Source organism: Heterodontus francisci, chromosome 45, assembly GCF_036365525.1.
Source record: "Heterodontus francisci isolate sHetFra1 chromosome 45, sHetFra1.hap1, whole genome shotgun sequence".
In the NCBI taxonomy this organism is placed as follows: domain Eukaryota; kingdom Metazoa; phylum Chordata; class Chondrichthyes; order Heterodontiformes; family Heterodontidae; genus Heterodontus; species Heterodontus francisci.
This window is the reverse complement of record NC_090415.1, coordinates 22,632,757-22,657,035: the sequence shown is the minus strand read 5'-3', so window position 1 is coordinate 22,657,035 and position 24,279 is coordinate 22,632,757. Positions and strand designations below refer to the sequence as shown.

General features: G+C 43.7%; 1 protein-coding gene across 1 annotated transcript in view; it reads right to left on the bottom strand.

Annotated features, from left to right (window-relative positions):
* LOC137356465 (junctional adhesion molecule A-like) overlaps positions 1-21,922 on the bottom strand; it is a 31,704-nt gene extending 9,782 nt beyond the window's left edge. The window contains exons 1-6 of the mRNA XM_068022356.1: positions 21,725-21,922; positions 21,263-21,412; positions 13,092-13,121; positions 11,022-11,309; positions 9,821-10,087; positions 7,670-7,963 (exon numbers count right to left, since the gene is read on the bottom strand). Of these exons, the coding sequence (XP_067878457.1) occupies positions 7,670-7,963; positions 9,821-10,087; positions 11,022-11,309; positions 13,092-13,121; positions 21,263-21,293 (910 nt within the window). The 5' untranslated portion in view covers positions 21,294-21,412; positions 21,725-21,922. The remainder of the gene's footprint in view (positions 1-7,669; positions 7,964-9,820; positions 10,088-11,021; positions 11,310-13,091; positions 13,122-21,262; positions 21,413-21,724) is intronic.
* Between the last annotated feature and the right edge of the window lie 2,357 nt (positions 21,923-24,279).

The following is a 24,279-nucleotide window of genomic DNA, read 5'->3' as shown; positions in this document are numbered from 1 at the left end:
ATTCAGTGAAAAGAAGGATACTTTTGTAAGTATTCCAGATTCAACCTCGCGAAATAGGGCTTATTAAAATTGCATTTTACACCTGCACATTTGTGAATCCAGCCATCCCCACCTTAGCCCCTTTGCCCTGAAATGTTCAGACAAAACGTTATCCTGTCGAGGTTTGATTATGACAATGTCTTCCTGTCTGAGCTGCCAACACCTCCAGCTGATCCAAGCATCCCTGCCTCACGTTGCATCTCACTGTGCCGTTGTCGGTCTCTTTCCCTAAAGTATAAAATTTGACCTCATTTATCCTCTTTCTGAAAGATCTCCAAATTTAGTCAAGTCATTGCTTGTTAGTTAGGGGTTTCAACAGGATTTTCAAGGAGCCTTTGTCAAGAATTCACCTACACTCTATCAACACCTATTCAGGAAGTCTCAGGGGATTTTGCCTGAAAACGAATAGGCGCTGTGTTACTCCAACTTGGAAAAATCACCAAGAGCAAGGGGGCACTTGGTCATCGGCATCCAGCTGGGGTTCCAGGTGAGGAATTGGGAGGAGGACATGAGGCCTGGCAGAGAAGCATCGCGTGCTACAGGAGAGAGGGACAAGGCTGGGCAGAAGGCCGAGGGGGAAATTTGATCCCCTGTGGGCACAGCGCAACCGCCCTCCTCTGAACCTTCTCTGCCAATATCTTCAGTTGACAACCTGTTCACCCACTCATTCACTCCCTGAGCCACTCTGATAGGTACCTTTGCGTGTCAGCCAGCACACTCCGTAGCTTCAGTTAAATTTGCTGAGTGGGGCCGACATGTACTGCTCCACAGAAAATGTATTTAATCAGCAGTTGAGTGAAAAATCTGCAAGTGTATGTTTTGACACCTCCAGATAAGTTGAAATTAGGGTAAGCAACAATCAAGACCAAAATTGTGCGATAAAACTAGACTTTGAAACATTTGTGTTTTATTAGCACAACACATGTTGAGCGCTTGTTTTCAGCTTTTCACCACCTTGAATGCATTGCCTGAAAGGACGGTGGACGCACTAGGAATATGATCAATAATAGCTTGCGAAAGTTATTGGATAGATATTAGAAGGGGTAAATTTGAAGGCTAAGGGTAGCAGTAGGGAAGTGGGAGTAACTGGATAGCTCTTTCAACGCTCTTTCTGAAGGGTCGCCTTCTGAGCTGTATAATTCTATGATTATTTCCCACTATGACTCGATCTGTTCATTACATTGTGCATGCCTCTGTGATGAAGCTACATCACACAGGTAAGCCCCGAATTTCCCAGTCTCCATGATATGATAGTTGTGGCCTGCTGATAATTTGAGAGCTTTCTCATTAATGGAAAATGCATTTCTCAAAGAAGAATTGAGGCAAAATATCGCAACCAAGGAGACGGGTTTTCCTGTTGGCCCCAAATATTTATCAGTTGGGCTCATTCCTCAATGCAAATTTAGAGAAGAGCTCTAAAAACAGAACAAACCATGAATGTGTAACATTCAGAATGCAGCATACATTCACACCTGTATATTTTGGGAAACGTGTGTTAATGTATGTAGCAATGAAACACCGACAGCTGCTCCTGGAAGAAGCTCTGCTGTAATCCTGCATTGTACTTCGTTCAGCCGACACATGCCCTTTGGGACGCTAGACCTGACGGGCAGGAAATTCGTCTCGGCTGGTTTCACAAATGGTGCTGGATGCATTTGGGAGTCCATTAACACTTCGGGTGACACTAATGGAATAAAATCCCTGCGGGCCCTGTGAAGGTTACTGAGAATCCTAAAAACAATACCATTAATGACCAATCCATTATTGGTTTCAATCACGGGATGTGGTTTTCGCTGGTTTAGCCGGAATTCATTGCCATCTCCAAATTGCCTTTGAGGGGATCGTGGTGGCCTTCCTTCTTGAACCGTTGAAGTCCATCATAGCAAGTTTCATATGGATTAATGGCTTCCTGGGCCATTTCAGAGGGCAGTTACGAGCCAAGCACGTTGTTGTGCATCTGGAGTCACATTCCGACTAGACCACGTAAGGTCAGCAGATTCCTTTCCCTAAATGTAACTCACCTCTTGCCTCCCCAAAGCCTGTCCACCATCTATAAGTCACAAGTCCGGAGTGTGATGGAATACTCTCCACTTGCCTGGATGGGTCCAGCTCCAACAACATCCCAAATTTCCCATAGGAAGGTTATGTTGAGCTGCCTTCTTGAACCGCTGCAGTCCATGTGGGGTACGTACACCAACAGTGCTAAAGAGGGAACTCCAGGATATTAATCCATTAACTGTGAACGAACGGCAATATATTTCCAATTCAGGATGGTGCGTGGCTTGAAGAGAAACTTGCAGGTGATGTTGTTCCCAAGCGTCTGCTGCCCTAGTCCTTCTAGGTGCTAGAGGTTGTGGGTTTGGAAGGTGCTGTCGAAGGACGGGAGGTGAGTTGCTGCAGTGCATCTTGTAGGTGGTACACACTGCTTCCACTGTGCGTTGGTGGTGGTGGGCGTGAATGTTTGTGTGCCAATTAAGCGGGATGCTTTGACCTGGATGGTGTCGACTTTCCTGAGTGCTGTTGGAGCCGCACCCATCCAGGCACGTGGAGAGTATTCCATCACACTCCTGAATTCTGCCTTGTAGATGGTGGAAAGACATTGGGGAGACAGAAGGTGAGTTACTCGTCGCAGAATTACCAGCCTCTGACCTGCTCTTGTAGCCACATTATTAATGTGGCTGGTCGAGTTCCGTTTGTGCTCAATGGCAACCTCACAGGATGTTGATAGAGGGGGAATCAGCGATGGTAATCCAGTTGAATGTCAAGGAGAGATGGCTAGATTTTCTCTTATTGGAGATGGTCAAAGCATAGCATTTGCGTGGTGCGAGTGTTTCTCACCACTTGTCAGCCCAAGCCTGAATGTTGTCCAGATCTTGCTACAAATGGACATGGGGTGCTTCAGTATCTGAGGAAATCCGAATGGTGCTGAACATGGTGCAATCATCGGTGAACATCCCAACTTCCAACTTTTAATGGATGGATGGTCATTGATGAAGCAGCTGAATATGGTTGGGCCTAGGACACTACCTTGAAAAACTATTGCAGCAAAGTCCTGTAGCTTAAATGATTGGCCTCCAACAACTGCAATCATCTTTCTTTGTGCTTAGTATGACTCTAACCAGTGGAGAGTTTTCCCCTTGATTCTCATTGACTTCAGTTTGGTTAGGACCTCTTGATGTCATACTCTGTTAAATGTTGCCTTGGTCGCCGCAGCAATCACTCTCAACTCTCCTCTTAAGTTCAGCTCTTTCGTCCATGTTTGGTCCAAGGCTGGAATGAAGTCAGGCGCTGAGTGGCCCTGGCGGAAACCATACTGAGCAACGGTGACCAGGTTATTGGTGTATAAGTGTCACTTGATAGCACTGTCGACGACACCTTCCATCACTTTGCTGATGATAGTGAGTAGACTGATGGGACAGTAACTGGCCAGATTGGATTTGTCCTGCTTTTTGTGGATAGGACATACCTCAGAAAATTTCCACATTGTCGGGTGTATGCCAGTGTTGTAGCTGTACTGGAACAGTTTGGTAGGGGCATGGCAAGATCCACAGCACAAAGTCTTCTGTGCTACAGCTGGGATGTCGAAAGGAACCATCGCCTTTGCAATATCCAGTGCCTTCATCTGCTTCTTGATATCAGGTGAATCAGATCGGTTGAAGACTGTAATCAATGATGCTGGGGACCTCAGAAGGAGGCAGAGATGGATCATCCACTCGGCACTTCTGCTTCAGACTTTTCTTTTGTAACTGATGTGCTGGGCTGCCCCAACCTCCTCCAGTTACCTGCTCAATTGTCCACCACCAATCCAGGCTGGGTGTGGAAGGACTGTGGGTTTGGACTGGATTGTTCATTTTCGACAAGTGCGGACATCTGCGCTATAAATCTTACTGCCTTTCTATAAAGTCACCTGATCCTCCCAGTCACATGACACTCACCACAAGTCATGTCTCAACTTACTTGTATACACAAAATATTATTTTCTGAAAGAAATCCATCGAATTATCATTATAGAAAATACAGCACAGAACAGGCCCTTCGGCCCACGATGTTGTGCCGATCCTTTGTCCTCTGTCAAGGACAATTTAATCTATACCCCATCATTCTCCTTTATCCATATACCTATCTAAAAGCCGTTTGAAAGTCCCTAAAGTTTCTGACTCAACAACTTCCCCAGGCAAGGCATTCCATGCCCCGACCACTCTCTGGGTAAAGAACCTTCCCCTGACATCCCCCTTATATCTCCCACCCTTCACCTTAAATTTATGACCCCTTGTAAGGCTTTGCTCCACCCGGGGAAAAAGTTTCTGACTGTCTACCCTATCTATTCCCCTGATCATCTTATAAACCTCTATCATGTCACCCCTCATCCTTCTCCGTTCTAATGAGAAGAGGCCTAGAATGTTCAGCCTTTCCTCGTAAGACTTATTCTCCATTCCAGGCAACATCCTGGTAAATCTCCTCTGCACCCTCTCCAAGGCTTCCACATCCTTCCTAAAATGAGGCGACCAGAACTGCACACAGTACTCCAAATGAGGCCTCACCAAGGTCCTGTACAGCTGCATCATCACCTCACGGCTCTTAAATTCAATCCCTCTGCTAATGAACGCTAACACCCCATATGCCTTCTTCACAGCCCTATCCACTTGAGTTGCAACTTTCAACGATCTATGCACATAGACCCCAAGGTCTCTCTGCTCCTCCACATGCCCAAGAACCCTACCGTTAACCCAGTATTTTGCATTCGTGTTTGTCCTTCCAAAATGGACGACCTCACACTTTTCAGGGTTAAACTCCATCTGCCACTTTTCAGCCCAGCACTGCAACCTATCCAAGTCCCTTTGCAGACGACAATAGCCCTCCTCGGTATCCACAACTCCACCAACCTTTGTATCATCTGCAAATTTACTGACCCACCCTTCGACTTCCTCATCCAAGTCGTTAATAAAAATCACAAACAGGAGAGGACCCAGAACTGATCCCTGTGGCACGCCACTGGTAACTGGGCTCCAGGCTGAGTATTTACCATCTAAGACCACTCTCTGCCTTCTATCAGTTAGCCAATTCTTAATCCAACTGGCCACATTCCCCACTATCCCATGCCTCCTGACTTTCTCCATAAGTCTACCATGGGGGACCTTATCAAATGCCTTACTAAAATCCATGTACACCACATCCACTGGTTTACCCTCATCCACTTGCTTGGTCACCTGCTCAAAGAATTCAATCAGGCTTGTGAGGCAAGACCTACCCCTCACAAAACCGTGCTGACTGTCCCGAATCAAGCAGTGTCTTTCCAGATGCTCAGAAATCCTATCCCTCAGCACCTTTTCCATCAACTTGCCTACCACCGAAGTAAGACTAACTGGCCTGTAATTCCCAGGGTTGTTCCTATTCCCTTTCTTGAACAGGGGCACAACATTTGCCACCCTCCAATCACCTGGTACCACCCCCGTCAACAGAGAAGATGAAAAGATCATTGCCAGCGGCTCTGCAATTTCATCCCTTGCTTCCCATAACATCCTTGGATATACCCCGTCAGGCCCGGGAGACTTGTCTATCTTCAAGTTATTCAAAAACCCCAACACATCTTCCCTCCTAACGAGCACTTCCTCGAGCTTACCAGTCTGTTTCACACCGTCCTCTTCAGTAATACACCCCTTCTCATTCGTAAATACCGAAGAGAAGTACTCATTCAAAACCTCACTTATCTCTTCCGGCTCAACACACAGTCTCCCGCTATTGTCCTTGACCGGACCTACGGTCCCCCTAGTCATCCTCATATTTCTGACATACGCGTAAAAGGCCTTGGGGTTTTCTTTTATCCTACCCGCCAAGCATTTTTCATGCCCTCTCTTAGCTCTCCTAATCCCTTTCTTCAGATCCTTCCTGGCCATCTTGTATCCCTCCAGAGCTATGCCTGTGCCCTTTTTCCTCAACCTTATATACGCATCCTTCTTCTTCCTAACAAGACTCTCAACCTCTCTTGTCAACCACGGTTCCCTCACATGACCATCCCTTCCCTGTCTGACAGGGACATGCTTATCAATGGCCCCTACTATCTGCTCCTTGAAAAAGTTCCACATTTCGACCGTGCCCTTCCCTGCCAGCATATGCTCCCAACTTATGCTCCTCAGTTCCTGCCTGACAGCATCATATCTACCCTTCCCCCAATTGTAAACCTTGCCCTGTTGCACATACCTATCCCTCTCCATTACCACAGTGAATGCTACAGAATTGTGATCACTATCTCCAAAGTGCTCGCCCACCAACAGCTCTATCACTTGCCCTGGTTCATTACCTAGTACCAAATCCAATATTGCCTCCCCTCTGGTCGGGCAGTCTACATACTGAGTCAGAAAAGCTTCCTGGACATACTGCACAAACACTACCCCATCCAAACTATTCGATCTAAAGAGTTGCCAATCAATATTTGGGAAGTTGAAATCCCCCATAATTACTACCCTGTGACTTCTGCTCCTTTCCAAAATCTGTTTCCCAATCTGCTCTTCCACCTCCCTGCTGCTATTGGGGGGCCGATAGAACACTCCCATCAAGGTGACTGCTCCTTTCCTGTTCCTGACCTCAACCCACAGTGCCTCAGTCGGCAGATCCTCCTCGAAAATTCTTTCAGCAGTTGTTACACTATTTCTAACTAACAATGCCACCCCCCCACCTCTTTTACCACCATTCCTAATCTTATGAAAACATCTATAACCAGGTACCTCCAAGAACCATTCCTCCCCCTCACCTATCCACGTTTCAGTGATGGCCACAACATCGTAGTCCCAAGTGCACAGTCATGTACAGAATAGATCATGAATCCTTTAATTGAGGGGCCTGCTAGATATTTGAACTGATTAATGCTTTCTTCTTCACTACATCCCGCTGTTCTCCTTTTATGACGTTGATTGGTGTTGTAATTTTTTCTCCACTTGAGTGGGTTGTCAAATATTGGTGATAAGTTGAAATGGGCACTATCGAATTGAATACAAAAGCAGGGAAGTTATGCAGAACCCTTATAAAGCTCTACATAGGTCTCGTTGTAGTACTGCATCCAGTTTCCAGTCACCACACTTCTGGAAGGATGTGAGGGTCCTTGAGAGGGTGCAGAGGAGATTTACCAGAAGGGTTCCAGAGATGGAGGATTTTAGTTGTCGGGTTAGGTTGGAAAAGCTGGGTATATCCTCCTCAACAAAAAAGAGATTCATGAGAGATTTAATAGACATGTACAAGATTATGACAGGCTTAGATAAGTTAGACAAGGAAAACCTGTTCCCAATAACAAATGGTGCAAGGGCAAGGGGCCAAAGAGTGAACGTTTTGGTCAAGCGATGCATGGGGAATGTGAGGAAGGACTTGGCTACGCAGCGGGTGGTAAAGAACTGGAACTCGTTGCCCACAAGGGTGGTGGAGGCAGACACGATCGATAGCTTGAAAGAAAGTTGGATGGCCACCTGAGAGAAATAGCCTTGAGGGCTACAGCGATCAAGTCAGGGAGTGTGACTGACTCCGTGGAGAGTCGAGATGTACTAGATGGCTCAAATGGCCTCCTTCTGTGTCATAAATAACTCTATGAGTATTACTTATTAATTATGTTATCGCAATGATTCTCATTGTTGGTTTGTCTCACCTTCAACCATCAGTTCAAATGCTCGGCTGTGAAGGGCAACATTCTTCCCTTCTGCATTATTATAAGCACTGCAGCTGTATTGGCCCTGGTTTCTTTCATTGAAATGGTAGATCTTGTAAGTAACCGCTTTGCTGGATGAGGTTTCGTTGTGGAAATCCGTCTCTCCTCTGTACCAGGTGTACTGTATTGGTGCAGAACCTTCAGTGACTAAGCACGTGAGGGTCAGGTTGCTTCCTTCTGTTATTTTGCCACTGCTTGAGTTGATATGCAGCTGTGTGTTAGCGACTGGAATTTCTGTAGGATAAACATGTCATAACTTAGAGTGGGGATAACTTACATTCAGCAAATTACGTGTCTGCGACATAACATGAGCAGTGACTATCATTTGAGCAAATGTTTTTCACCCAAAACTAACAGTTTTCAGTGGTCTATTGTTGGTGTCAACCGTGGATCAGTTGGTAGTGCTGCTATCTCTGCATTAGTGGGCTATGGGTTCAAGTCCCACGCTGGAGATGTAAATGCAAACATCTACAAACCAGGAACGTTAGAATAGCTTGAGTAAAAATACCATAATTCATTCATTTCACCTTCTGCTATACTTGCAGTCCCATGAAACAGGATAATGGAGGTGTTTACTAACCAGAGCAAACAACTTCCAAAATGTACTTTACAACAGACCCAAACATGAGGTGAAGGAAACCCCAGTGCTGCAGGGCTTTGAGAACCATCAATCTAAATCGTATATCAATGATTTAGACTTACATGTAGGCAGAATGATAAAGAAGTTTGCAAATGTTATGAAAAATGCTGGTGTGGTTTATAATGAGGGAGAAAGCTATAGACTGCGGGAAGATATTAAGAGATAGGCCATGGGGCAGTCAACTGGCAAGTGGCATCCACACCAGCCAAGAGCGAGGTAATGAATTTGGGGAGGACAAACGAGGCAAGGAAATATACATTAAATGATAGGGTTCTTTAAAGTGTAGCCACCAGGTAATTGGCATTAGATTTAGAGAGGAGTTGACAAAGATTTTGTTTCTTCATCCAGAGGGTGGTGGGGGTCCTGAACCCTCTTCCTGAAAGGGTGGTAAACACTCATCATATTAAATAAAAACCTTTGGCTATGCATTTGAGGTGCCATAACTATTGACTATGTCTATGGACCAATGGGCGGCAGATTGGATTGGACTGGATTGCTCATTTTCGACCTGTGCGGACATGATGGGCCAAATAGCCTCCATCTGTGCTGTAAATCTTTCTAACTTTCTATAAAGTCACTTGTTCCTCCCAGTCATATGACACTCAATGAAAGCCATGTCTCAAATCACTCTTGTACACAAAATACTACTTTCTGAAGGCAATCCATCGAATTTGCATTCGATTGAATCGAAACTGTTCCTGTGGATTTTGGAATTAAAGGGGAAGAGCTGTCAGTTGGGAATTTGCGCCAGGATCTGGAGATCTACCTGAGGAATTTCAGAGTTTTGAATATCCGTGTGCCACTCATTTGGTGCCCCACAGGTGGAATAGACTGCCCAGTAAATCGTGTGATCCGTCTTTGTTGTATCTGATAAGGAATGTATAATTTGCAATATTTTGACAGTGATTTATCTGGTAATTCTTGCTTAATGTACGTTGATATTGGTTTGATTGTTAAACTAAAAGTTATGAACGTAAAATAATGTCCATTTTTTCCGTAATCATTCATTATATTCGGTTATTTTGCTTTGTTGTCGGCTGCAGGCTACATAACAAAGCCTGAAGGCACCAATCATATCAGCAACACTTCTCAAAATGGTGTCATTAAAAACATGACTTCATCATATTGCACTAACATTCGTATGACATTCACAGTACGCACACTGAACCGTGGCAACCTGCTCCTAGAATTACATTTAATCACACAGGAGGTCATTTGGCAGAACAAAGTTGAATACTGGCGATCAACAATCACAGATCGGTCAGAATACAAATCACCCCAATCGAACCAATTTCTCGGGAGAACAAATTGAATGGATTCAGTTCCATTGCACTCAAAGGAATTAAATATCAGCTGCTGCATGGAGTGGACTCCTGAACCCACTTGTTCTGTACCACTGCTCGAAACCAATGTTTACCCTGGATCACACTCTCCAAACGTGCTTTACTTACTCTTGACAGTGATTTCCACGACTCTAGATGTATATTCTTCATCGTTGCTGGAAGCTACACAATGATACCATCCAGAATCCATCACGGTAGCTTTTTGGATTCGATAAATGGCAGGAATCATAGAAATGGAAGCCAGAAAGCTGTTGTTTCTGTAGACGACATATTGTTCGCCGCAATGCAGAAGAAAATCCGTGCACCAACATCTCAGTGTAATAGTATCACCATCCTTTTGTGTTTTAGGTTCTACAGACAGCCTCACTGGACTTTCTGAAATTAGTACAGAGGGAAAGGAGATGACTGTTAATGATCATTCTGTATTTCAGAGGCAGTGGCTGAGACCAATTACCATTTGTTAAAAATCGAGCCAGGTAAATGTGTAGAATTTGTCATAGGAACAGGGCATAGTCAGCAGTATAGAATTGGCCATTATATAAAGAAATTCACCTCGGGCAGTCTTGTAAAATTGACGATATGGGACCAGTTGCCTGTTGTACACTGCACCTAATATTCAGCTCCAGAGCAGTCATATTTCTCATCTGAGAGTGACTGTTTATAACTGTCCTCAATAGAGATGATCAACCACTGTGGATGGGTCATTATGCAAATCAGGCAATTTCAAGCAATATCATTGGAAGAGCAAATCGAGAACTGGGGACAGATTTGCAACGCCAGTTCCAAGCCCAGTTGCAAACATGAAAATAAAAGCAAAATACTGCGGATGCTGGAAATCTGAAACAAAAACAAGAAATGCTGGAGTCACTCAGCAGGTCTGGCAGCATCTGTGGAAAGAGAAGCAGAGTTAACGTTTCGGGTAAGTGACCCTTCTTCGAAACATGAAAATCTAAGTCCAGCTATCAAGAACAACAGCCATTTAGGAGGCTTTGAGCAAGTTCGATTTTTAATCCTTCAGATTAGAAAAGTTCAGGGGACAATCCTGGGCATTTCTCCTCATCATCCACTGTGGAAGAATTCTGGGTTAATCAACTAAGTTAATATCTAGCCAAACTGTTTGGTAAAGACAATGGACAGTTGTGTAAAACATCACCTATTTTGCACTTTTATTTTTCTATTGACTTGAATGGAAATGAAATCTGGTGAAGTGTAAACCAGTTTCCTTTTTATCTTACCGCCGAAGGGGAATTTCAGCCCCAATGGGTGATGACATTATTGATGTTTGTTTATAATATATCAGAACACTAACCTTTAACCATCACAGACGTGTCGGCAGATGAGAACACACGTCCACTGGGATACTTAGCAAAGCGTACTTCACAGCGATACCTTCCATTATCCTCCAAGGTAACATGCTCCATTTTAAATGACACACTCTTGTTCGAGGAGCGGATCTTAGTTAGACGAGAACCTTCTCGGTAAAAGGAGTAAATCAATTCACCTTGTAAAAGGTATGAGAATTTGCACGTCAACAATAGACTTTGCCCCGGCCACAACAATTTCGGTTCAGCCTCAATCTTCATTTCTTTATCAGGATCTGTTGAAAGGAAATCACCTAAATTAATAACAGAGCATACAATAACAACTTAAATAATAACCACACATACTTTGTTAGTTCAGACACAGCAGCGGAGAGTTCACCTCTTCCAAATGAAACGAGTTTTAACTACAAACGTTAGTGGAATGTTGAATTTCAGCCAAAGAGGCTGAAATACAACGGGATTCCAGTTATGTTACAGCTTTGTAACGTTCTGTGCGGAGCTCATGTGGAGCCCAGCAGGTTTCTGGATACGAAGGGAATGAAAGGATATGGGGATAATGCAGGGAGATGTCCCTATGGTTAAAGATGAGAGCAGAATCCTGAAATTTGCTGATGACGCCAAACGTGGAGGTGAGGTAAGCAGTGAGGATGATATAAGACGCCTGTTACCCGGGACATAGATAGGCTAGCAAAATGGGCAGACAGGTATTAAATGGAATTTAATACTGACAAGTGCGAGGTGATGCATTTTGACAGAAGTAATAGGGGAATGAAATATATTCTTAATAGCACAGTTAGAAATGGTGTCCAGGGACCTGAAAACATACACATAGATCTTTGAACATGGCAGGACATCTTGCGACAGTGGTTAAGGGATCAGGGATTATGAGGATTACACGGGAAGGTGGTATTGAGGTAGATGATCAGCCACGATCGTACTGAATGGCAGAGAAGGCTGGAGGGGCCGACTGGCCTACTCCTGCTCCTATTTATTCCCTTTGCTGTTTTTGAGTAGATGCAGGGGGATAAAAGCTGGGTGGACTTGCATGGTGTTTGCATGTGTGTCATTGCAAAGAACCATACACATAAGTATGACGAGCTACATGTGGAGGTTGCCACGTGTGTTATGGTATCACAGGTAAAACAGAAACCTGGCATAAATAAGGGTGTGAATGGGAATTAAGCATTCCTGGCTGCAATGTATACCGGAGGAGTATGGAAAACAAAATCAGAGCTTGGGATGTAACAGTATCGATCAAGGATGATGCTGCTGTTCAATGAGGGGCGATGTACTTAAAGTTCCAAAGAAAGAATTTATATGTAGAATCAAATAAGGTCTGTAGATACTAATAATGCAAAAAAAACCCACTCAAAATGTGACATAGATGTGACACTGGAAAGCAAGATACATTGACAGGACATGCACACAAATACAAGGTTTATTTGCTCATACACTATGGGCAGATTTATATTCTACAAGGTTTTTTCTAGCATTGCTTCAGTAAGTACCCCTAACTCCATTATGCATTAACACATCCGTGAAGAGCGCCAGCATTGGCACAAGGGCCGAGACTCTTCTACTAATTCACAGTGACCAGTGTACCTTTAGAAATAACTATCTACAGAAGTCCACAAGAGACAGGTGGCCACACATGTTGTGAAATTACAAAATAACTGAGGAATGTAAACTAGGAATTGGTTTATGTTCTTGAAAGTTGGGACTAACATGATGACCTCAGTCGGGGTCTTCTAGTTATGTGTATCTCTATGTTCACCTTTAACAGTTGTCCATACAGGGCTGTTGTAACTTCTAAAAGAGCATGTTAGTATTGATATGAAAACCATTTCAGCATCGCAAAATACGTGTCAATAAGCAAACATAGATTATCAATCAACAAGTACAGAAATCTCAACTTGCAACTTGTTCCTTAACTGAGACGAGTCATGTTGCTCAATTCCGAGCAGAAGGCAGTTGCTGATGATACTGACGGATTGAAGCTATCGTGCAGTTGCATAAAAGCTTGTTAGAAGTCGTAGCATGTTTTCAATTCAACATACCTTGTGCTGTCGCTTGAAGCATCAGTTCCACTGGGGAAAAAATAGACACAGAAATGTAATATACAGGATTCCATTGAGTTGGCCTGATCTTAGGTTGACAAAGAAGAACAAATGATGAGTTAAACTATATTTCTTAATTGATCTTGCTGAAATGCACATATTGATCTTTGAGCAAAGGTTGTGTGTTTCTGCTGCTGAATGGAATAAATGAGAATCAACGCTGTCTTGCCAAACTTTCGACACAAAAATTGGTAATAATCAGTTTAATCTGCTACGCAGGGTGAATTACCCATCCCGAGGAAGTAGTGGCTTAGTGCTAGTGTCATTGGCTTAGCAATCAAGCTGTCGAGGCTAATGCTCGGGGGCAACAGTTCCAATCAAATCCCACCATGGCAGTTGGTGGAATTTAAATTCAAATAATACATCTGGAATTGAAATCTAGTCTCGGTGCTGGTGACCATGAAACCATTGCTCATTGTTGTTCAAATACATCTGGTTCACTCATGTCCTTTGGGGGAGGGAATCTGCCGCCATTACCTGGTCTGGCCTACGTGCGACTCCTGACCCACAGCAATGTGGTTAAAAACAAAGAACAAAGAAAATTACAGCACAGGAACAGGCCCTTCGGCCCTCCAAGCCTGCGCCGATCCAGATCCTCTATCTAAACATGTCGCCTATTTTCTAAGGGTCTGTATCTCTTTACTTCTTGCCCATTCATGTATCTGTCTAGATACATCTTAAAAGACGCTATCGTGCCCGCATCTACCAGCTCCACTGGCAACGCATTCCAGGCACCCACCACCCTCTGCATAAAGAACTTTCCACGCATATCCCCATTAAACTTTTCCTCTTTCACTTTGAACTCGTGTCCCCCAGTAATTGAAACCCCACTCTGGGAAAAAGCTTCTTGCTATCCACCCTGTCTATACCTGTCATGATTTTGTACACCTCAATCAGGTCCCCCCTCAACCTCCGTCTTTCTAATGAAAATAATCCTAATCTACTCAACCTCTCTTCATAGCTAGCGCCCTCCATACCGGGCAACATCCTGGTGAACCTCCTCTGCACCCTCTCCAAAGCATCCATATCCTTTTGGTAATGTGGCGACCAGAACTGCACGCAGTATTCCAAATGTGGCCGAACCAAAGTCTTATACAACTGTAACATGACCTGCCAACTCGTGTACTCAATACCCCGTCCGATGAAAGAAAGCATGCCGTATGCCTTCTTGACCACTCTATTGACCTGCGTTGCCACCTTCAGGGAACAATGGACCTGAACACCCAAATCTCTCTCTACATCAATTTTCCCCAAGACTTTTCCATTTACTGTTTAGTTCACTCTTGAATTGGATCTTCCAAAATGCATCACCTTGCATTTGCCCTGATTGAACTCCATCTGCCATTTCTCTGCCCAACTCTCCAATCTATCTATATTCTGCTGTATTCTCTGACAGTCCCCTTCACTATCTGCTACTCCTCCAATCTTAGTGTCGTCTGCAAACTTGCTAATCAGACCACCTATACTTTCCTCCAAATCATTTATGTATTTCACAAACAACAGTGGTCCCAGCACGGATCCCTGTGGAACACCACTGGTCACACGTCTGCATTTTGAGAAACTCCCTTCCACTGCTACTCTCTGTCTCCTGTTGCCCAGCCAGTTCTTTATCCATCTAGCTAGTACATCTTGGACCTCATGCGCCTTCACTTTCTCCATCAGCCTGCCATGGGGAACCTTATCAAACGCCTTACTGAAGTCCATGTATATGACATCTACAGCCCTTCCCTCATCAATCAACTTTGTCACTTCCTCAAAGAATTCTATTAAGTTGGTAAGACATGACCTTCCCTGCACAAAACCATGTTGCCTTTCACTGATAAGCCCATTTTCTTCCAAATGGGAATAGATCCTATCCCTCAGTATCTTCTCCAGCAGCTTCCCTACCACTGATGTCAGGCTCACCGGTCTATATTTACCTGGATTATCCCTGCTACCCTTCTTAAACAAGGGGACAACATTAGCAATTCTCCGGTCCTCTGGGACCTCACACGTTTTTAAGGATGCTGCAAAGATATCTGTTGATATCGGTTGACTCAACTGCCCTCTGCAATGGCTTAGCAAGCCACTCAGTTGTCAATGGCAACTGGGGATAGGCAACAAATGTTGGTCTTGTCAGAGACGCCCACATTCCATGAAAGAATAAATAACAAAATAAAGAAAAACTAGCCTGGAGGTGGGTGAGGGACAATTATAGTTACAGACTTAGCTCACAGCAGACCACTTCTCCAAAATTTAAGTCTCAGAGACAACACTTTAAATTGTGTCAATAAGATATCCCAAAAAGTTAAGATACCATCAGTAACAAAACCAGGACACTTACATTAACGTGCTCTGCTGGCATTGTGAAAAGGTCAATTTGTACTTAGGATAAGTATCCACTGAAGTTGAATCAAGGCTGGTTGGGATGCTTTCATCTATGAATGATGAAGGACACGCAGAAAACAATCCACCAAGGTAAGGTGTCTTCTTGGAGCACCTTTGCTGATGGCTGTAAAGGCCAATCCTTGAGAGGCAAGTTCTGCCACAGGTGCCTCACGTGAAGCTGCCAAGTGATGCCCTGAGTTATTGTTCTGAACCATGGCGCCTGTTGCCAAGCTACTGTCGCAACTGATCCACGTGGCAGTGCGCACCAGTACATAGGATGTCGCTATTTTCCTCTGTCCCCAACTAGTGACTCCCAGTTGCGACAGTCAACATGTACGTCCTTCATGTCACGCTTGCAAAGCGTGGCTGATGGAATTTAATGTGGAGAAATGCGAAGTGATCCACTTTGGTTAAAAAAACAGAAATGCCCAACATTTCTTAAATGGTGAGAGATTGGGAAGTATTGATGTCCAAAAGGACCTGGGTTCCCTTCTTCATAAGTCACTGAAGCATGAATTTCCAGCAAGCAACTGGGAAAGACAATGATACGTTGGCCTTTATTGCAAGCGGATTTCAGTATAGGAGTAAGGAAACCTTGTACAGTGGATTGGTCAGACCGCAACTGGAGTATTGTATACAATTTTATTATCCTTCCCTGAGAACGGATATATTTGCTACAGAGGGAATGCAACTAAGGTTCCCCAGACTGATCCCTGACTTGGCGGGATTATCCTATGTGGCGATATTGAAAAGATTGGGCCAATATTCTCTCGAGTTTCGAAGAATGAGAGGTGATCTCATTGAAGCATCCAAAATTCTTTCAGAGCTCGACTAGGTAAATGAAGGAAGGTTGTTTCCCCTGGCTGGGGGATGGGGGTGTCTAAAACCAAATGATACCATCTCAGAATAATGGGCAGGCCATTTAAAACTGAGATGAGGACGAACTTCTTCACTCAGAGTGTGGTGAATCTTTGAAATTCTCTGCCCCAGATGGCTGTGGAAGCTCAGTCATTGAGCATATTAACACAGAAATTGATAGATTTCTAGATATCAAAGACAACAAGGGATATGAGGGAGGCAGTGGCGTAGTGGTAACGTCACTAGACTATTAATCCAGAACCCAGGTTAATGCTCTGGGGACATGACTTCGAATCCTACCAAAGCAGATGTTGAAATTTTATTTCAACCTGAATTTGGTGAGAGTGGGAATTCTGTGCAGAGAGGGGTCGCGGTTTTAACCAAATTAAACCAAAGGAAAACATTAAATAATTAAACAGATAAATTAATCATCAGCAATTCGGAAGATTTGAATCACATTAAACTAAAATTACATGAATAGTGCATTAAGTGAAGGGAATAGTTAACTAAACTTATAGGTGCTGTCGAAGGAGACTTGGTGCATTGCTGCAGTGTATCTTTAGATGGTACACACTGCTGCCACTGTGTGTCAGTGGTGGAAGGAGTCAATGTTTGTGGATGGGTGCCAATCAAACGGGCTGCTTTGTCCTGGATGGCGTCGAGCTTCTTGTGTGTTGTTGGAGGGGTCAATCTTTCCAGGCAAGTGGAGAGAATTTCATCAAACTCCTGACTTGTGCCTTGTAGATGGTGGACAGGCCTTTGGGAGTCAGGAGGCGAGTTCATGGGAGGTAGAGGAAAAGCCAGAGGTTGTGTTCCATGCTGGAAGTAATGACTTAGGTAGGAAATGTGTGCAGGTCCTACAAACAGAGTTTCAGGATCTGGGGAGCAGGTTAAGAATACGACCTCAAAGATAGTAATGCCTGAATTACTCCCAGTGCCATATGCTACTCAATAGAAAACATAAGATAATGCACAATAACATATGGCAGGAGAAATGACACAGAAGGAAGGGCTTCAGATCCCTGGGTCAATGAAATCACTTTTGGGGCAGGTGGGATATATATAAGATAGATGGGTTGCACCTCCAAAGGGTTAACAAATGCCCTTGAAGGAAGGCTAACTTGTGCATTTGGGCAGGGTTCAATCTAACTAGGCAATAGGAGGTGGACTAGCACGAAACATTAGAAATAAACTAGAAGGTGCACAGGGAACAGGGAGTTGCAAACAATACTTAAAACAGTTTCTGTTTATGAAATTCAAAGACATATCTAAAACGTTATGTTAATGGAGAGTACTTCTGAAATGGGAGGGACAATAATAACTTGAGAAATAGGAGCAGGCATAGGTCATATGCCCCCTCAAGCCTGCTCCACCATTCAATAATATCATGGCTGATCTTTGAATTCAATTCCATTTGCCTGCCCATTTCCAGTATCACTTGATTCCTCTCGAGACAAAAATCTATCTCCGCCTTGAATATTCTCATTGACTGAGAATGCACAGCACTCTGGGGTAGGGAATTCAAAGATTGACAAACCTTTGACGAAATAAATTCTTTCTCTTCTGAGCTTCATCAGCCAGGGAGGAAGTGCAAAACATACTAACATGCATAAATGCTTATACAACGTGATAAATATAGTTGGCAAGATGGAGGCACAAGTAGCCATATGGGATTATGTTGTAATGGCAACGATAGTGAACTGGCTAAACCAAGCAATGGAGCGGCACTTGATATTCCTGACTGCAACGTATTGAGGAAAGACGGGAAGAGAAAAAATGAAGGTGTGGCAGCAGTGGTCAATGATACTGCCTCGGAACTGGAAAAGGATGATGTACTTCAGGGTCCAGGGATACAATATATCTGCTTGAAAATAAGGAAACTCAAGATGCTATTAGGTTGCTGGGCATATACCATAAGCTACCAAATAGTGCGAAGTAGACAGAGAAATAGACATTCAGACACATTACAGAAAGAAACAAGCACTCTAGAACAGTGGCAATGGGGTTCTTTAATTATCCTAAAATAGACATTCGTAAAAATGTAAAGGGAAAAGAGCAGGAGAAATTATTAAAATGAATGTTAGGGAAATTTCTTATCAGTATGTGTCCAACACAACGAGGAAGGAAGCATTGCTCTATCAATGCCTGAGCAATTAGTTGGGGCAAATGCTGCACGTTTTAGCGGGAGGGAATTTGGGAAACAATGATTACAAAGTCATTCGGTTTGGTCTAGTTATGGAAAAGCGAAAATAAAAATCAAAGTTGGAAATGCTCAATTGGAAGAGGGATAATTTCAAGTGGGTTGAAAAAGGAACTTGCCCAGTTGGATTGGAATCGAAGATTGCCATTTTAACCAGTAAGTGAGGCATTCAAAGAGGAGATAGATCAGGAACATACAAGACACATTTCCACGAAGGGGAAAAGAACAACGTCCAATGCTGACGTTCCCTGGACGAATGAAGAAATAAAGATTAAAATTAAACATAAAGGGGAAGCTTATGTTATATATCAGTTTCAGAATTAAGTGTAGAGAACCAAGATGAATACACGCATACAAAGGAGAAGTCAAGAATGAAGCAAAACTGTGTAGGAGAATAGATTGGTCAGCATCATAAAAGGGAACTAGAAAGACTTTCTCAGCAGAACTGCTAAAGTTGCAGTCAAAGGACAAATCAGCATATCTTCCTCTGGAGAGACAAAGCATGGCTGACGTACAAAATTAATATTTTGCCTCTTTCTGCAATAAAGAACAAGATGGTGCCAGTGTTTTAGTAATGGAGAAGGTTGTAGAAAAAATGGATTGGATGACAATCTTTAAAGAGGAAATTAAAGGATTGGCAGTGCACTAGTTAGGAAATACACCCGGCCCAGATGGAGGCATCCTTGCCTGATGAGGGCAACAAATAGAGAGGCATTGGTCACAGTCCCCCAAATCTCCTTAGGTATGTTATTATTGTCAGAGGACTGAAAGATTTCCAGTGTTACACCCCTGTTCATGCAGGGGAGAAGAATAAAGGTGGAAATTCCAGGCCAATCAACCTCAGCTCGGTGAGGAAACCTTTAGAGGTAATAATCCTGGACAAGATGATTTGTCACTTGGAAACATACGCATTAACATTGCAGTCCGATGGCAAATGCAGTTTTAATAATTTAACTGAGTTGCTTAATAAAGTAATAGGGGAAATTAATAAGGGTGGTGTGATTGATGACGTGTTTATCGGCGTTCAGAACGAGTTTGATAACACATGTAGACATGTTAGCAAAATTGCAGCACGTTGGGATTAAAGGGGCAGTGGCTTCTGCGATATAGCATTGGTTCAAAGACAGAAGGCAGAGATCCGATTGGATAGAAGTGTGCATTGGTGTTTACCAGCAATTGGTGCCGGGACCTCTGCTCCTTTACATATAATAGACACACACACACACATGCAGGTATGATATTTATATATATAATATGTTTGTCCTGGATTAGATATGCAAGACGTAATTTCAAATCTTTCATGTGGCATACGAATGGGAAAGGTTGTAAACAGGGGTAGATTGTGACAGCCATCAAGAGTATATAGCTAAACTGCTGAAAGTGAAAGATATAAAGTCAACGAAATTTATGCACAAAGTGTGAATAAGGACTAATGAGAGGAGACAAGATAACCTACATGTTACAAATTTAAAGCGGGTGCAGGAAAAGAGAGTAATTGGTATGTGAATATACGTCTGTGAAGGTGGCAGGGCAAGGTGAGGAGGTTGTAAAAAAAGCATTCAGATTTTAGAAACAGGAACATGGAGGACACAAATAAAGAGGTTCTGCTAATCCTTTATAAAGCGCTGGATATGGGCCAAATGCAATTCTGGGCACACACTTTGGGTAGGATGTCATTGCCTTAGAGAGAGTGCAGATGATCTTTAACAGAATGGCACTCAGAATGAAATATTTCAGTCACGTGGTGAGACCATTTTAACTGGTATTATTGTCATGGAAACCCATCAGGTTATGCCGATATTTGATCCAGGTGTTTAAAATCAGGATGCGTTTTGCTAGAGCAAATAAGGAGAAATTGTGATAAAGGTGTTGGTAACTAGAGAACACAAGTTTAAGTTAATTGACAAAACATCCAGGAACAACATGAGGAAATAAAACACCGATTGGATTGGTATGACCCGGAATACCCTGCCTGAAACAGTGGTAGAAGCAATTTAAAAATAATATTTTGAAAGGGAGTTGGATAAATGCATGTGGGGTAAATGCTTGCGAGGCCCTGTTTAAGGAGCGGGGTGGGGGGGTTTGGGGGACTAATTAAATGGAATTTTCAAAGAGCCAGAACAGGCACAATGGGCCGAGTGGACTCGTTCTGCAGTGTATCAATCTATGGTTTCCAAATCTCCGCCCATCATTCATCAGAGGCACCATGACACAGCCTGTGACTTGTAAAAGACAATGATAGCAGTACATGCTTTCCGCTCTTGGTTCTCCTGCTTGGCTGTCCACCACACCTGCTAAAGACACACACACACACACATACACACACACACAAACATGTTTACACACTGGCACAGACTCAAAATGCACAAATCCCATTTGCCTTGTTTTACAAGTGGACCAAACTTTCCTCTTAGATTCTGCCCGGTTCAGACACTCTTCCCACTGACACAACTTATCCACTGCTGACTTATCCAGTCCCTCATTCCTATTTCGGCTGTGCCTGAATAATTATGGTTCACCGAGCACTTTTTTTGCAACGAGACCAGGGGTTCTTTTTCGAAAACTAAATTACATTTCTGTTCCCATTCTGCATTTGATTCTGATGCTTGATGCAATGTACGATTCAAGTGACAGAAGTGTTATTTACAGAATTTTAATCGAATTCATAGTGAATAGAGATACTTACAAAGTAACGCAAAAGCCCAGGGCAAACCCATCTGGATCCCTCTCGGTCACAGGAATTCTTTCACAAAGTTGGACGAACGTTTGCACTGTGAAAAGTGTTTCACCTCTGTTCGGTTTCGCTTCAGCTTTGAGACACCGTAAAGCAGCAAGCCTGAAAAAGATAAGTATGGAGCAGTCACTGCTACCTTGCTGCACACGGGGGCTGGTGCACCCAGTAACATACAGAAACCAACACATAAGCCACTGGCACATAATGAAGGCAGAATCATTGGACAACAAACATGATGCAGGCACAATAACGAGAAACAGTGCAGACGCTCAAAGGAAAGTGGCAATCTGGATAGAAAATGGCACAGCACCTGTCAGCATGACAAATGAGTTTCACAGCCGCCCTGGTATTGTGAAAAGACAAAACAGGGCACTTTCCTCAAACAAGCACAAGGGCCAATAAATTGTCTCTTACCTGTTCTTGCATAAACATGCTACTGTCACTCCCAGAGTGGCTGGTCCCTGTGCAGGTGGACTGTGACAGTTAACAGTCTGAGCAGAGAATGTCCTTCAGAAGTATCTGGGGATAGCAGATTTTGACTGAAAACAAATCAGAGTTTCTGTTCTCCTTGCTAGGCTGCAGTCACCAAACAGATGAGTATGGCCATCAGAAGAAAACTGAAAGAGAGGAGTTAATAAATGGGAAGTTACGTTGAGAAATCATAGGCCTAGAGGGAAGGAGGTGGTCGCCGAAACAAGAACGGTGCCTGAAATTTAATCTGTAAGTCTTCAACTCTGAAGTGGAAAATCAACCATCAACCATCAATGGAAAGTGTGAAAATAGATAAGTCCCCTGGGCCAGATGGGATTTATCTTAGGATTCTCTGGGAAGCCAGGGAGGAGATTGCAGAGCCGTTGTTGTTAATCTTTATGTGGTCATTGTCGACAGGAGTAGTGCTGGAAGACTGGAGGATAGCAAATGTTGTCCCCTTGTTCAAGAAGGGGAGTAGAGACAGCCCTGGTAATTATAGACCTGTGAGCCTTACTTCGGTTGTGGGTAAAATGTTGGGAAAGGTTATAAGAGATAGGATTTATAATCATCTTGAAAAGAATAAGTTCATTTGCGATAGTCAGCACGGTTTTGTGAAAGATAGGTCGTGCCTCACAAACCTTATTGAGTTTTTCGAGAAGGTGACCAAACAGGTGGATGAGGGTAAAGCCGTGGATGTGGTGTATATGGATTTCAGTAAGGCGTTTGATAAGGTTCCCCACGGTAGGCTATTGCAGAAAATACGGAGGTATGGGGTTGAAGGTGATTTAGAGCTTTGGATCAGAAATTGGCTAGCTGAAAGAAGACAGAGGGTGGTGGTTGATGGCAAATGTTCATCCTGGAGTTTAGTTACTAGTGGTGTACCGCAAGGTTCTGTTTTGGGGCCACTGCTGTTTGTCATTTTTATAAATGACCTGGATGAGGGTGTAGAAGGGTGGGTTAGTAAATTTGCAGATGACACGAAGGTCGGTGGAGTTGTGGATAGTGTCGAAGTGTGTTGTAGGGTACAGAGGGACATAGATAAGCTGCAGAGCTGGGCTGAGAGATGGCAAATGGAGTTTAATGCGGAGAGGTGTGAGGTGATTCACTTTGGAAGGAGTAACAGCAATGCAGAGTACTGGGCTAATGGGAAGATTCTTGGTGGTGTCGATGAGCAGAGAGATCTTGGTGTCCAGGTACATAAATCCCTGAAAGTTGCTACCCAGGTTAATAGGGCTGTTAAGAAGGCATATGGTGTGTTGGCTTTTATTAGTAGGGGGATCGAGTTTCGGAGCCACGAGGTCATGATGCAGCTGTACAATACTCTGGTGAGGCTGCACCTTGAGTATTGCGTGCAGTTCTGGTCACCGCATTATAGGAAGGATGTGGAAGCTTTGGAAAGGGTGCAGAGGAGATTTACTAGGATGTTGCCTGGTATGGAGGGAAGGTCTTATGAGGAAAGGCTGAGGGACATGGGGTTGTTTTCGTTAGAGAGAAGGAGGAGGAGAGGTGACTTAATAGAGACATACAAGATAATCAGAGGGTTAGATAGGGTGGATAGTGAGAGTCTTTTTCCTCGGATGATGATGGCAAACACGAAGGGACATAGCTTTAAGTTGAGGGGTGAAAGATATAGGACAGATGTCAGAGGTAGTTTCTTTACGCAGAGAGTAGTAGGGGCGTGGAACGCCCTGCCTGCAACAGTAGTAGACTCGCCAACTTTAAGGGCATTTAAGTGGTCATTGGATAGACAGATGGATGAAAATGGAATAGTGTAGGTCAGATGGTTTCACAGGTCGGCGCAACATCGAGGGCCGAAGGGCCTGTACTGCGCTGTAATGTTCAAAAAAAAACACATCAATGTTCGAGTGGAGTTCAGGAGGTTTCAGGAAATAGCACAAGCCAGGAGGAAACCATTCCATTCTGATTTTAAAAATACCCTTCTTAGAGGAACAGCGAGTTCCAGTGAGCTGGCTCCAAACCGCAAGTCTGTTGCAATATAAAAAAAAGAGTTGTCATTCTCTCATTTCCAAAAGTGTTTCTTCCCCTCTCCTTTCCCGAAAGGATCGCTTGATAACTGTGCTATTCCTCAATAGACAGTCCTCAGTCGACGAAATCGAACATAGAATACAATTCACAGAAGCAGGCTGTTCGGTTGAACTGGTCTATGTTGGTGACTATGCTCCACACAAGCCTGCTGTCATCCCTCTTCACCTCACCCTATCAGCACATCTTGATTTCCTCTCTAGCTCATGTGTTTACCGAAAGCCGCCCCACCCACCCCACCCCAGACACGCACCTCTTTAATTCATCTAAGCTATTCTCCTCAGCTGCTCCAAATTTCATCAGCTGAGCACTCTCAGGCTGCAACAATACTTTCTGAATTCTTTATTTGATCTATTCGTGACGATTTTACATTAATGTCAACCTTCCCCCCTCCCCTCCCCCACTGCCCCCCTCAGATTTGGACTCCCCACAAGTGGCAACATCTCCCTTATATC